Source organism: Bacillus rossius, chromosome 6 (assembly GCF_032445375.1).
Source record: "Bacillus rossius redtenbacheri isolate Brsri chromosome 6, Brsri_v3, whole genome shotgun sequence".
In the NCBI taxonomy this organism is placed as follows: Eukaryota; Metazoa; Arthropoda; class Insecta; order Phasmatodea; family Bacillidae; genus Bacillus; species Bacillus rossius.
Window position 1 is genome coordinate 51,465,092 of NC_086334.1, and position 14,262 is coordinate 51,479,353.

A 14,262-nucleotide genomic window follows, 5' to 3' on the forward strand; every position below is an offset into this window, starting at 1 on the left:
ATTCTTATTCAAAATCAGGTACGCAAAGAATATTTATATCTATCAGTTCCTAAACATAACTCTTCAATATTTTAGTTTCAATACTGGCATATAAGGACAGAATGTATGCCAAAACTGCACACTAAAATCATCAACCCCCAAACTCATTCAGTAACGAACACATTATGTCTCAATGTTCTAAAAAGAACCAAACATACTGACGTCGTCCGGGCCTGCGGCCCCTTTGAGCCCGATATGACACCGCCCAACCACCATCTCTATTCAAACCTCCCGCTCGTGCGTGCGTGTGTGCGTGTGTCTAGCCCGGCAAGAGGGCGCTAGAAGCAGTGCGGCGACCCCCTAAATTGCTACGTTTTAATATTATTTGTAAACCTTTTTGTTTGTTTTCATTCATCTTTGCCCCAGTGTTGTGCAGTTTACTTGTGTATTCTTTAATTTAAATATGTTACTTTAAAGAACTATAGACGTTGCCCGGGCGGACCCGAATAGGCACGGACTTGGACGAGAGTAGGAATGTTTTTAAATAAATTATCATTAACTAAGTAAATATTAACAAACCTTAAATTGCCAGTAATTTTTATATATTTTTTAATGTTGATCTGTAATTTACTTAACTTTCGCCGGGGCACGGAATCATAGGATGTAATAACGGTAATTGTGTTGGCGCGGAGGCGCCATGTTGGTCGAGACGAGCAGAGCTCTCGCCCCAGTCCATCTTCATCACTGACCGAGAGCAGACGCGCCAGCACCCCGGGGACCTCAACCATTGTGAACCACTGACCAAGTAATTCTGTATCGTTAATTCTTTCTAAATCTCTTTCGTTCGTTATCCTCGGGGCAGCTCTCGGTCAGCGGGCTGCATAATTAATTAATTGTCTCAGTCGAGTTTTTTAACCATCGTGTAATAAGCATACTTTGTAGCATGGCCACGTGTGTGGACCATGCCTTCACCTAAGTCGATTCGTGCCTCAGGCTTTTTAACCGTGTAAAGTGTAACGGGCGTGGAGGGAAACGTGTTAGTGAAATTAAATCTGGGTATAAATATAAACTGAGTATTTTATTTAACCACGTGGTGAGTGAGCCTACTTAGCCTAGGAGTGTGGCGTGCCCGACGCCTAGAGCGGGCCAGGTCTGGATAGGTAGGGTAGACAGGGCTGGTAACTCGTCCCCACTTGGGCTACGTCACGCCCTGAGAGAGAGACTCCGCCGGGTCCACGTGCCCTTACACGTGGTGGCGCCCATGCTTAACGTCTTAAAATCACCGGGAACGTGCGCACAGCCCTCAATACTTCTCTCATTTTTTTATTACATAGCACAATTCGTAAATAATCAAAACCAAAGGAATAAGTTACTTAAACAGATTTCATATAGGAAGTGTTTAACTATTAAAATTAATTCTTTTTTAGCAAAGACTTTATTAAATTTCCAACGTTATTTGCATACAAATAAAATTATATTACCATTTAATATATTTTTCTGTGAATAATTGGCTTCACAACTTGAATTAATTCACTGGGTGTTGAAAAAATATTTAAGTTCTCGAAAACATTCACTCAAGGTAGAGACTGCATAATCTGAAGAACTCGTGGCATAAATAAAATAATTCACAAATAAAATTTTTGTAGATTCAGTTTTTTCTCTACCAAACATTCAACATGACCACCATATAAAGACACATAACTTGAAGTACAAATGACTCACAGGAAAAAGTCTCCACTTGCGTAAACAAATCGGTTCATTACTTAGTACTTAATTACTGAAGGTTCGTTGATGAAATTCCGCAATCGCTTGGATGCACAGTACAAATGACAGAGAGTGCTCGCTTTACTCTTGGCATGGCCATAAATTTACTCAAAAGGCTCCACTTTGGGTCTACACTGCAGCATCTGGTTGCAAAATTATAATTAAATATGACCTAAATAATGTTCAACAGCACGGCCCGGACCACAGGTGTGAAATTCTTCAACTACATTATCATGTCAAATTTGGCGAGCCATCACTCAACACGTCTACTCTTGCAGGTGCCTAAGTAAAGACTAACATAACTACTAACAAATTCAGCAATTTGCCCACTTGATGGAGCTAGAGTCACAGGCCAATCATCGAGCACTTTATAAACATACCCATTGACAAACCACTTTTTGATCGTGAAAATAGACCCTGATTCCTAGTAACTACGCCCCCTTGACTCATTACGAGATTGTTTTTTTTTCCCATGCTTAAGTACTCATGTGTCACTCGCTAAGATTTATATAACTGAAAGAAACAAATGCATCAGCCTAAATGTTCCAAAACCTTCTAGCACAATCCCTATGACCAAGCATTAGTTTCAAAAAAAATCTAACAATTATTTGAAAGAAAATGAAAGTCTAACTAAGCAAGCTGAAGTAGGTAAAAATAACTTTAAACAGCTTTTTCACAATAAAATGTACAATAAGGTATGGCTAACACACAACTACTGTTTAATTGAATGAACAGTTGTTATTTAAATGAAACCAGAAATCCTAACCATGAATCATTTCTGATTATAAATATATAAAAATGTTTAATAAAGTTATTTACTAAGTGGGGCAGACAGTAGCCTGGGTTGCTACACAAGCATGTTACGTTGTATGTTTTTGCCCGGCTAAGCACACAGAGAAACGTAACAAAACAAAACAAACAATGTTCCTGAGGAATTTTTCATTACGATGGTTCTGCGTTATTTGGAAATAAAAGAGTTTATTAAATTATCTTTGTTTATTTCTTTAAAAAAAAATGTTTTTTCTTATCGTTACATGGCCTCAGTACACAATTTTACAGATGAAATTAGAAGAAACTTCGTTACTTGCACAGTTTTGTCTTTTCTTATACAAATTTTAACGATGTCTTTGAATTTTGATAGGATGAGGTCCAAATACATACCACAGCACCATACATCTTGCCGTTGATGGTCGAGGAGTCTTGTCACTCGCCAAAGAAAAAAAAACTTAGTAATGTCCCTTGGTTAATTACCTAACTCAAGGTACCGTCGATCGCGGACCGAAATCACACGAAGTTGGGCCGATGCCGACGCCTAGGGCCTAAAACTCTAATTAATTAATCCAAAAAACAATGAACTTAGGTTGAAAAAATACGGCCTGGCCCCAGCCCCTAGGCGTTAAATTATCTCTTAGTAATTCTCCATTTGTCTTGCGACTTGCCGACGACGCGACCGAGTTCGGCGACGATCGAGCAACAAGTGACTTGGTCGACGAGATTACCTTCCCTTGTAAAGGTGAAAACAAGGGAGGCAACCCCGTGGGCCAACTGACCAATCAGCGCACATAATTCCAAAACATGACCATATAAGGAAATTTGTACAGGCACATCACTTGACACCAGGGCTCGCCCTGATTGGCTGGCTAGTGGTAGCCTCCAGAGACCCTTCCAGACGGTCGCTACAGCTGTGCGTACAACGTGACGCGTAAATCCCCAACACGCATTTACGAAGTGAAAAATAGCTTTCTGGCGCCAGAGTGTCGCGCCTGTCCGCTCTTCCTTCTGTAACTTCCAGACTATTCTCAAAATATTACACTAGCAATATCCAATAGAATATAAAATTACCCAACAAATTCAAATACAATGTTCAAAATTTAGTAAACAAAGTTTAAATTCATACCATATTAGAAACTTTTGTTTAAAAATGATGTCCTGTAAAATTATAATCTATACTGCTTTAACCAAAACAATTACTGAAATTAATTATCAAATATCAAAATTAATTATTACGAACTGGAGTTAACCCTCAAATTAATAATTAAGTATCTCAAGGAAATAAGTATTTTAAGGCTTTCCATGAAATTCAACCAAAGTAATTAATAACAATTCTTAACAGCTCTGAACAATTACCCTTATCTACATATTAAATAATTACTATCTTTCATATCAAAATTATTCTTAATCAATATTCTTATGACCCAAAAAAAAATATATGTGTATATAACATACTCATTGTGCAATGCTACAAGCAGACAAAACAATCTTGAAATGCCTAAAAAACTATAAAATCTTTAGCTTTGTTGACATTCATTCGGATAGTAAGTTCAAATCTGACAATATAAAGCTACAAAACTATTTAAACCCATTTTTAAAAAATCCTCAATCAAAATTAATTAAAAAGCAAAATATTTGTTTTAGTCTCAAATTCTTTTTTTTTTTATTCTGAGAATTGCTAGAGATGATAGTACTCTAGACCTGAGTCAGAAGGAGTTGTAAACTTTCATATAAGCTAATGAAATAAATACCTTGACACATTTTTTTTTTTTTTTTTTAACCTGGCAGAAAACCATATGTCTTGAAAAATGCAAATGAAGATTGGTCTTTAGCTGAAATTGAATACATCTTGACCTGACTGACGATTTAAATGACCAGCCGCCATACTGCTTCCAGCAAGTAAAACACGAAAGAACGCCCTGAGAGATGCACGGCCAAAAGAGACGCCAAGTAAAAAAAACCTAACTGCAGGCAATCGTGTTCTAAGTGGAGGCTGTCGCTTCTCACCTGGATCCACCGCCTGCCAGTTGACCACGAAACCTTCACCACTCACACTGTTGTCCGAGTGGAACCACAAGTAGATGGAGTTGTGAGTGGAGTTGAGGGCCCCGTTTTTGGGCCGTGTGGTGCCACAGTAGCGACCGATGATGTTACTACCGGCTCCTGAGCCGTCGTGAATCTGTACACACACAATCCATCATCATCAGCTCTTACCAGCCAGACAACAGAAATATATTATGTTTATTTATTTATTTATTTATTTATTATACAGTAACATCACATTGCCTTCAGGATCAAAGTGGATTTTGAACCACTTGGATACAGAGCTTGTGCTCATAACTTTTTAAATAATGTAATGGTTCAGAATTGAACTACAGTGAACACAGCCAATGAGGACATTCAAATGCAATCCCTGGTTAAAACTGTCAGCAGAGAAACAGAGTAACTGGCACAACATGTGGGTGGCCTGCAATATGTCTTGGCAAAGAAAATTATCTCCAGATGGCTTGGACACACATTCATCCTAGGATAAATCACATATGCAGGGATTCCATTGTTTTCTTGTGCTAAGCTTCGACTAGCAAAGCTCTTTTTAACATTTGATTTTACTTCACCAGGAAATTTTCTATTAGTTTTATTTGAAGGGATAGTTGTGATACAAAGCTACCGGTGTGATGTGAAGCTAGGCATATGTGGCCAAGCTTTATATCATGGAATCCTTAAGATTATTTTATTATTAAATGTGGCACTCAGGCTTGGTTTTATGAATGCTCAATACCAATATTATGCATGGTTTGTTTATAACTTTTATAAAATGGTATTATATATATGGCCCAACAGTTACGTATTTACTCGCATATAGGTCGCGGCAATTTTACCAGATTTGATGGGGAAAAAATGAAGTGCGACCTATATGTGAAGAAAAATTTTTGAGGAATTTTTGAGGAATTTTTTTTGCAATACACTAGAATCCCGCCAATGCGACCTCCCTCTGATGTGTCCATTCCGTTTATACGACCGTTTTTTGAGAAACCGTGAAAAATTTGAGCAGAGAAAGTCAAAAATTTGAGTAAAATCGGCTGAAAAACAAGTCTGTTACACTTTGTTGGGCGCTATGTGTTCATGTTTATCTTGGCGAGAGCTGCACTGTAAGCAGGCAGACATACAAAAGACGGCTAAAAATAGATACCACCCCTCTAGACTGTCCACGCGGCAGTGTCTAGCCGTGTTTTTTTCTTTTATTTTAGGCTGTGAAGGGTCGTGGAAAAGATAATTGCTTGAGCTGTCAAAATAAACATTGCTACGGCAAGGGAGGGAGCGCATCCTGTCGGTCTGTCACTGTGATTATCTACTCCAAAAACATGTCACAGCATTTCTGGATAAAATTGTTCTTATATCTTTTGTTTATAGCCGAATGTTTTCTACCTGATCCACACAAGTTCCCTCGCCACGTTTTGAACGAAAATAACAACCAGCTGGCTAGCATAGCCGAACTCGCGTGACGTGAATTCACTTATTTTATTCTGTGCATTTTTTCAATACAAAGCACTGTGTTCGAGTTATAGTCTACAATTAAGACATTTTAAGAAGTCAGGAATCTAACTTGACTTCAATTTTTTATATTCGGTTATTACGAGTACTTGTTGTTACAACAATTTATCACGCCATTATCAGCTCTCGTAGTAGCGAAGTTTTACAGTACCCGTTAACTCTTTCGTGCACGGCGCGCCGGCCGTTCGCGTCATTAAATTACCGGTGCGACCTATATGGGGGGAATCTTAAATACCAAATTCAAAACCTCAAATTATGGGTGCGACCCATATGCGATGGCGACCTATATGCGAGTAAATACGGTAATCACTTAGTTCAACTTCAAACATTACAAAAGGTTAAAATATTATTTTTTACTTCAATCCGATATTTTTTTTTTTAATAAATTTTATACAGCCTTGCTGAGAACGATAATCCCAATTCAATTTAAATTTGTGAATATTTTAGAAATTAAATTTGATATTTACTTCACATCAAAATACTAGTATCTGCACAGGCCTTGTTACGATAAAGGTTAAAATATACTACCAAAAACTTGAAACATTTAAGCAAACAGACATTAGTGGGTCCTCCATGATTATGATCACGCTAACATGGCGAGGGTCACGAGATGACCAGGATACAGTGATGGTGATCAAGTAATTTGGAGTCCATTATGACTCGAAAGTCCCATTTATTACTTTTACTTCTGGTAGGTTTTACCAGCAGTAATAGCTCCAAAACTATATTACTATTCAGTTGGTCTTCATCTGGTTACAATTCACGCTTTTAACATGTAATTATATAAGTAAAATTACATTATATAACTATTTCGGACACTTAGATTGTGAAACAACCATTTAAAGGGCAGTGGCGTAGCTAAGGTGACTGGCACCCCTAGCCAGAACTGAAAATGGCGCCCCCTCTCTTGGATTAAAAGAAGGGGGGGGGGGGGGGGGTCAGTAACGCGAAAACGCCGCGGCGGCGCCCCCCCCCCCCCCCTGCTCCGGCGCCCCTGGCGGGAGCCATCCCTACCGTCCGCTTGCTACACCACTGTTAAAGGGTAGAATGTTTCAACACCTTAGTTAATATATTTCATTTACTGTAAATTATTTTATTTTTGACGCTTGACATCTAGATTTTAGTTCTAGGAGTAAATTCAAGGTACTCTCTAGGATTCAAATTCGAGATTCGAATTCCATAAAATTGGGATTTGACCCAAAACTAATTTTGAGTAACATTCAAAAAGGCTCATCGTCAACTCACAATTGGCACTATGAAACACTGCAAGTAACGTTAATTTAAATCAATTATACAATTCCTGTTGTCCAGAATAGTTGTGCAAGAAACATTAAATAATTTGTTTCAATTATTATGTTGTGTTTGTAACCAAGAAAAAAATTAAAATCAAATCCAATAATAATAACGTTAACGGTAAATAAAATCTGTTATAATCACCTGTAGCCAGTCGTATCGGCACGCACGAGATGTTTGCTCCAAATGGAATGAGGTGAAATTCAGGCTGACCACTTTGGTACTGTTTACAATGATAACCCAGGCGCAGTTCATGTTTGCCGAGTATCTTGTAGAACCTGACGATGGGAACTGAATGACTCCTTGGTCTTGTCTCAGGAAGCCACCACAACCTTGGAGAAAAAGACAGCACGTAAGTACTACTGCCCATGAGAGACTACTGGAATAAATAGTTGTACAGGAGGGCAGGAGGGAAACTGTGCTAGCAAAGTACTATAAGGATATAGTCAAAACTGCCAAGCCTGCAAGATAACTATGTAGAGAGGTAAATGAACATTTCAGGAAAAGTGGTGTTGGATTTTAAATAAGACCAACAAATGGACTGTAAGGACCAAGAGTATCCATGATGTACAAGGGTAGGTATTACATTTGATTTTGAATGAAGAAATTGAGCTTGACGTCTTGTCAACATCAGGATCGTTAGAGATGACGACAAATATGAGATGCTAATGGAGCTTTAAGGAATAAATGGGCAGAGGAAATGGGAGTACCCCAAGAAAATCCACTGATGCACTACATTGTTCATTTTGTTTATCCACCTGCAAACATTTGGGTTCGATTCTGCTGGGAATTTAACCCAATCACTTTGGTGGAATGAAAGTGATCTGACCACTCAAACACAGTGGCTCCAACAATTACATATTCTTTGAGGTATTTCCTGTAAGGACAATACTTAGTTCAGCGGTTACAAAATGGTGAATGAAAGTCTTGAATTTGAAGAGGTAAACATCAAGTAGCAACCCACTTGTTACACAGTTTAATTAATCATTTATTACCGGTATGGTATCCCATCATGTTCAGTACTACAGTTAGGTTGTTTCCCAGGCATGATTCAAATAACAGTTTTTTTTTATCCTTTTTAAGAAGTATTTCCTGTGTCTGCCATATGTTTTATGATCATAATTTATATTGCTTAATGCTTTTTAAGTTATCCTGAAAATTTTTGCTTTACAATGAATAAGTCCCTAGAGTATGTAATTTTTAGTTGTTTTTTATTTGTGCAGTTATGTTTTTATGTACTCTCACGTATTTTTTAAGGATTGCTTGTTTTTTGCTTTGTTCGTAAAGAAGTGTTAACATAATTTTCTTTAGTATTTTTCCTTGCCATGGCCCTTTGTTCGAATGAGCAGGTGCAATTGCTTGCCCGGATGCGTAAGAATTAGATAAAGACAAAGTTCAGAGAGTGTGAGAAAAGGATTCTGGAGTTAATCTGTCGTCCCCAGGCCGTGGCTCCTTCCCGATCCCCGACGTGCGACTATGAATTTAGGTTGTAATTATTTTTGCCGACTAACTCAGTGAGAGGTGGGGGTTCGTGCCTACTGTGGCCGGGACCGGGAGCTGGGGAGAGGGGGAGAGGGGTAGGTGATGAACCGGGCAGGCGTATGGGAGTGGAGATCGAACCAGGAAACGTCTGCTGTTAGTCTACAAGATGTTTTATTTAGTCCTTTTCCCTGAGCGCGCCTGACCCACAACGATGTTACGGGACACGTCCCCCGCCGCGCCGTGAACGAACGCAAATTGCAGGTCAACCACGATGGTGCACTACTCCGCGACTGAAGATGTCGAACATGGGAGCTAACCGAAACGACGGTAGCGACGCTAGCAACGCGCGTGGCAGAGGGCCTACGGACTCGCGGAGCGCAGCGATACAGGACCTCCCTTGACGGCAGCCAAGCGGCGACTGACGACTCCCCGCCCCGCGCGGCCGCAGCGCCGCGCGAGAGGAGGAGGGGGGGAAGGGGGGAAAGCGGCACGGAGGGTCGCGTGTCCACTGCGGGCCAGGCGCGGCCCCTGTACAAAGCTACACGATTCAAACAAAACACATAACTACCCTATTTGAATACACAATTACACGTTAAGTTTTTACAAATAATTATACAAAGATGTCCGTCCTTGAGCGGTCCAGAAGCGAAGTTAGGGCGCACGCGGGTGCGTCCCTAGCACGGAGCACTCACTGCACTGCACAGAGGGGTAAGGGGGAAATAGCCCCCCTCAGGTACCCGGCGGTGGGCAGAAACGGCCTCTAAGTCTATGAGGGCACTACGACTGTCGTCAAATCAAAGTGCTGTTTCCATGTAACAGTGTCTGGCTGATATTATTCCAGGTATTTTTGTGATTGCTTAAAAATTATGTCACCAGACTTTGTGGTTTTTTTTTTGTTATGAATGTTGCTGGAAGAGCCTTGTTGCGAAAGGCAGGAAATTTGTAAACTGCTATGTTTTGTAAGAGCTGTGCTGTGGAGTGACTTCATCATTGTTCCAAGGACAAAGTCCTTCGGTTTGTACTGTGAATTTGTATGTAACCACACAATTTAATTGCAAACTATATTTTAATATTCATCCTTCGATACCTGCGAACAGTCGACTTGTTTGTTTTCGAGTCTGTGAAGAGGTTATGTGCATCTTGTTTGTAAATTAAACATGTATATGTTCTCGTGGTCTGAAAATGGCAATGATGACGAATTGTGAATTTTCATGAAAGACTAATAAAAGAACAGTTAAAAATTAGTTTGTGTCCGAGAGATGTTATTCAAGCATCCAATTGTAGACAATAACATTTATTTTGGAACATACATATTTTTGCATCGCCCAATTCATTTCTGCAAGTGTTCATGAAACATGTATGTCCACTCTAGACAGAATATTTTGAGCTAGCCCGGCAGGTCTGGAGTGCGACAATCAAAATGGCAAGTGGGACAATGCCACAGTGTTGGAACCCAAACTACCTGGAGGCCTGACAGGTAACACAAACAGTTACAGATAAATATATTTGCTTTGCTTATTAACAAATAGACTGGAAAAGATACTGAAGTAAAATAATTCTAAATATGCAAGATACTAGAGAGATCAGTAGCAGAAAAAGAAATTTAAAAAAAGAAACACACATTATAATTTACACAGTCCACAGTTAAAACTGCAAAATAGGTAATATACGGCCTTCATGATATTTTGGTATATCTTCAGGGAGGGGAGGGAGGAATTGGGGATATATCTCCCCCTATCACCCCCCTCAATGCATCTACCACTGAGAGAGCCAGTGATGAAAGAAAGCTCATCATGGGAGAATATGGAACACGTTCATTCATACTTCACGATTATAGAATCTACAAATGATGTAACTATAACCATACTTATAGGTTATAGGGTATATGATTTCTTTTGTAAAAATTATTGGTTGGTAGTTTAACTTTCCTTGCATGAAACACTGACAAGCAATCAAACAACCATTACACAAGTAAAGCTTTGAGCAGTCTTGGGATTTGGTGACATTGATAAAGTGTTACATATATGTAGGAAGATTGTAATTTATAATTTTTTATTATTACAGTTTTTTTTGTCAGTTTAAAAGTACTTCATAACAAAAACAACCATTTTTTTTATATATTTTATTTGAATTATTGTATGCATACCACATACATATTACAACTGTATAAATATACTGCATCCCTAATCTCCTATGTATTGTATGTCCACATCATATTTAACTTGGGTATGACTTTTTTTTAAATTAAGGTTTAAGGTCAACAAAATTACCATATATTCATTATCTTCAATATTTAATAACATGCTGTGCATTTACTAGCTAAACCTTTTTTTGGTAACATGTGGGTTGATCAACAACTTGTAAAAACATGACTATGAAATGGGGCTTGATAATGTAAACATTGGTTTTTTTTGGGAAACTTTCTATGTATTTAAAAGTTTTCTGCTTATTATATGCATATAGGCCAAAATATGGGCAGTATACAACAAATAAAGCACCCTATCCAGAGATGACTTGTGTCGATAAAGCCCACGTGCAAACCTCTCAGGCCGTGCGGGCACCCCCTGGTGAATCCTACAGATTTGTGCCCCTGAGTAAGACTGTCCCCAACTAATAAAATTTTCCTATGTGGTCTGAGAACAAGCCAACAAGTGGTGGTGGGTGGGCTGCAAGTCAAAACAGAATACATGCTACTTTAACATGCTGGTATGCCCACGTGAGCCTATACACAACAACTGTATCAGACGTCAATGTAAGCCCATAACTGGCACTGCCATCCTTCATGAAAAGAAAACACTGGAACAAGCCCGCCCCACAACAACATGGGAAATACGTACTCTGCCGCTCTTGATCGCAGTTCCTCCCAGTGAAGTTGCCGGTGCATCGGCAGATGTAGGTCAGCTCGCTGCGGTAGCACGTGGCCCCGTTCTTACAAGGACTGCTGGAGCAGGGGTTGATCTCTATGCTGCAAGTTGGTCCTGAAAGTAAACACCCCCCCGAGTGTCATTTCTATTGGCATCACTTGTTACAACACCCTAGCCAAAGCAGTCAGGTTTTAAAGTTACATTACGACAGAGCTCATATCTTACATTAAGTAAACCACAATGTTATATACTCTTTTATACTAAGGATATAAATAGCTAGCATGTATTTTTAGGCCTTATATTATTTGCCAAAGTCTATGAAAATATTAATATTACCTCTGTATGATATGACTATCGATTACCTACTGAATTCATTTATGTACAATATTTCTAAATAAATGCATTTTAAATTAAAATATTTTAATAAATAAGAGTAAAAAAATTATAAGGAGATTAAAATTAATTAAATATATATATATACACACACATACACACACATATATATTATTGGTGGTGGTTGTTGTTATTATTATTAGTGAGATTATTTGACTTCAAAATTGTGGTGGACTTCAAACTCAAAATAGGTACTTGAAAAAAGACTTGGTGCTCATACATTGCTGCGAGTCATGTCGCAGGCCAGGAATAATCATTCAACCTAATCTAGGCCTAATTATGTGAGACACAATTGACCTAACAAGCTTGGAAGGTATTTTATTGCAAAAAGACTGTTAAGATGCCCAGTTCACTTGAATCAGTAACTCAGTGGTTTCCAGCCTTGAGAACCCTTCGACCCACCAGACAGTAAATAAATTCTGCTAAGGCACACTAAAGTAATAGTCCTAAAACACACATGGTAAAATAGTGTGAAAAAGAAACATAATTTACTAAAATATTTACATGTTATAGGTATACTGTTCGGTACATATCAGTAAAATTGATTACAGTCTACACACCCAGAACAAAACCAGCTTTTAAGTACACTTATAAATAAACTTGAAACCTATAGGTATTTTTTTACACCCACCGTACATGTGCTTTGAGGCCCGGTAATGGGTCAAAGCCTGGCAGTTGGGAAACAATGAAGTAAATAACGCAGCAGGACATGCCTGTGAATCCTGGAAGACAGGAGCAGAAGAAGGTGCCCAGCCTGTCCTGAGGCGCAGAACAGGTGCCGTGCAGGCAGGGGTTGGAATTACACGGACCACTTGCAGGCACTCCAGATGGCACGCACCCGAAGTGGCCCACCCCCGACCCGGCATAGCCCGCTGGGCAGGTACACAGGACGGTCGCACCCACACCTGCGCGACAGAGAAGCCATGCTCACTACACCCATAACCCCTCCAAAACTTCAACATAACAGTATTTCTTTGTGCTATGATGGGCTGGTATCCATACTCCACTATCAAAATGATCAAGGAAAAATGCATTTCACATTCTTAAGAGTCAAAATTAACACATATCTGTGAGTGTATGTTTCCTAGAATAATTTCTTTACCATGCAAAAGATGAAGCAGGTTTGGGGATGTGTCCTCCAAGCTTCCTTTGCTTGTGTTTCACAAATCACAGCGATGCAGAGGTGCATTTTTAAGTCAACTATCTGCAAAACTTTGTTTCATTTCCTCAGTGTATGGCTGAATGTGGTGTCTAAAAATAACAGGTGCATGGAGCATTCGTTACAGAACACAATGTCAGAAATAAACAGTCTCTTCCAAAATATACACGGATGCATAATTATTCATATTAAAAAAAAATGATGACTTGCAAGTTTTATGCACTGAAATAATTATAATTCTCAAAAGGTTGCTACTTGCAGACATTAAAATTTTGTTATTTCATTATTTCATAAATGGATACAAGCTCAATTCTCAGTTTTGTGATAGGTCAACGGCTAATTTTTGCAGACAATATAATTTTGAGACAATATAAACCAATACTTCAGGAAGATGTGAATCTAGCAGAACATTAAAAATTTTTTAGATAATATCAAAGCATCACCGCATATACTAATCTCTTAAAATGTAAAGAAAATGCAAGAGAAATTAATTATAAATTAAGCTTAGAAAAAAAAATCGAATTTTTCAATACACCCATTCAATACAAAATGTAATACACCAGTTCGAGTTCCATTAACGTTGCTCATGTTAGGTATTGGGTAAAGGATGTAAAAGGTCAACATTAAATACCGGATATGTGAACCGAATAAATGGGTAAAGGATATAAAGGAATTTAATATAACATCCTTCAGAAAGGTTTACAGCTACAGACGTTTATCCAGCAGGTACAAGACTTCAAACAAAAGGGGATTCACACATATTCTTCAATAGCGTTTATATTAATTGCGTAGTTTACGAGAAAGGATTTTTTGTCCAAAGGTAAAATATATATTTAAAAATTACATCACATTATGTGTCATCACTAAATTATAAAAAAAAAAACCTCTGTTTTCGTTGTATTTTCACGACATATTGAACTCAGAGACCAGAGAGTACCACAGAACAAGGAGGGCGATGGAGAGTACCAAAGCTTCATAGGCAACTGCTAATTAAAAATTGGCCTA

At 38.6% G+C, this 14,262-nt stretch overlaps 1 protein-coding gene across 1 annotated transcript in view; it reads right to left on the reverse strand.

The window, feature by feature from the left end:
* LOC134533174 (cubilin) overlaps window positions 1-14,262 on the reverse strand; it is a 343,648-nt gene that overhangs the window by 275,917 nt on the left and 53,469 nt on the right. The window contains exons 12-15 of the mRNA XM_063370538.1: window positions 12,812-13,003; window positions 11,679-11,819; window positions 7,504-7,691; window positions 4,522-4,693 (exon numbers count right to left, since the gene is read on the reverse strand). Coding sequence (XP_063226608.1) covers window positions 4,522-4,693; window positions 7,504-7,691; window positions 11,679-11,819; window positions 12,812-13,003 — 693 coding nt within the window. The remainder of the gene's footprint in view (window positions 1-4,521; window positions 4,694-7,503; window positions 7,692-11,678; window positions 11,820-12,811; window positions 13,004-14,262) is intronic.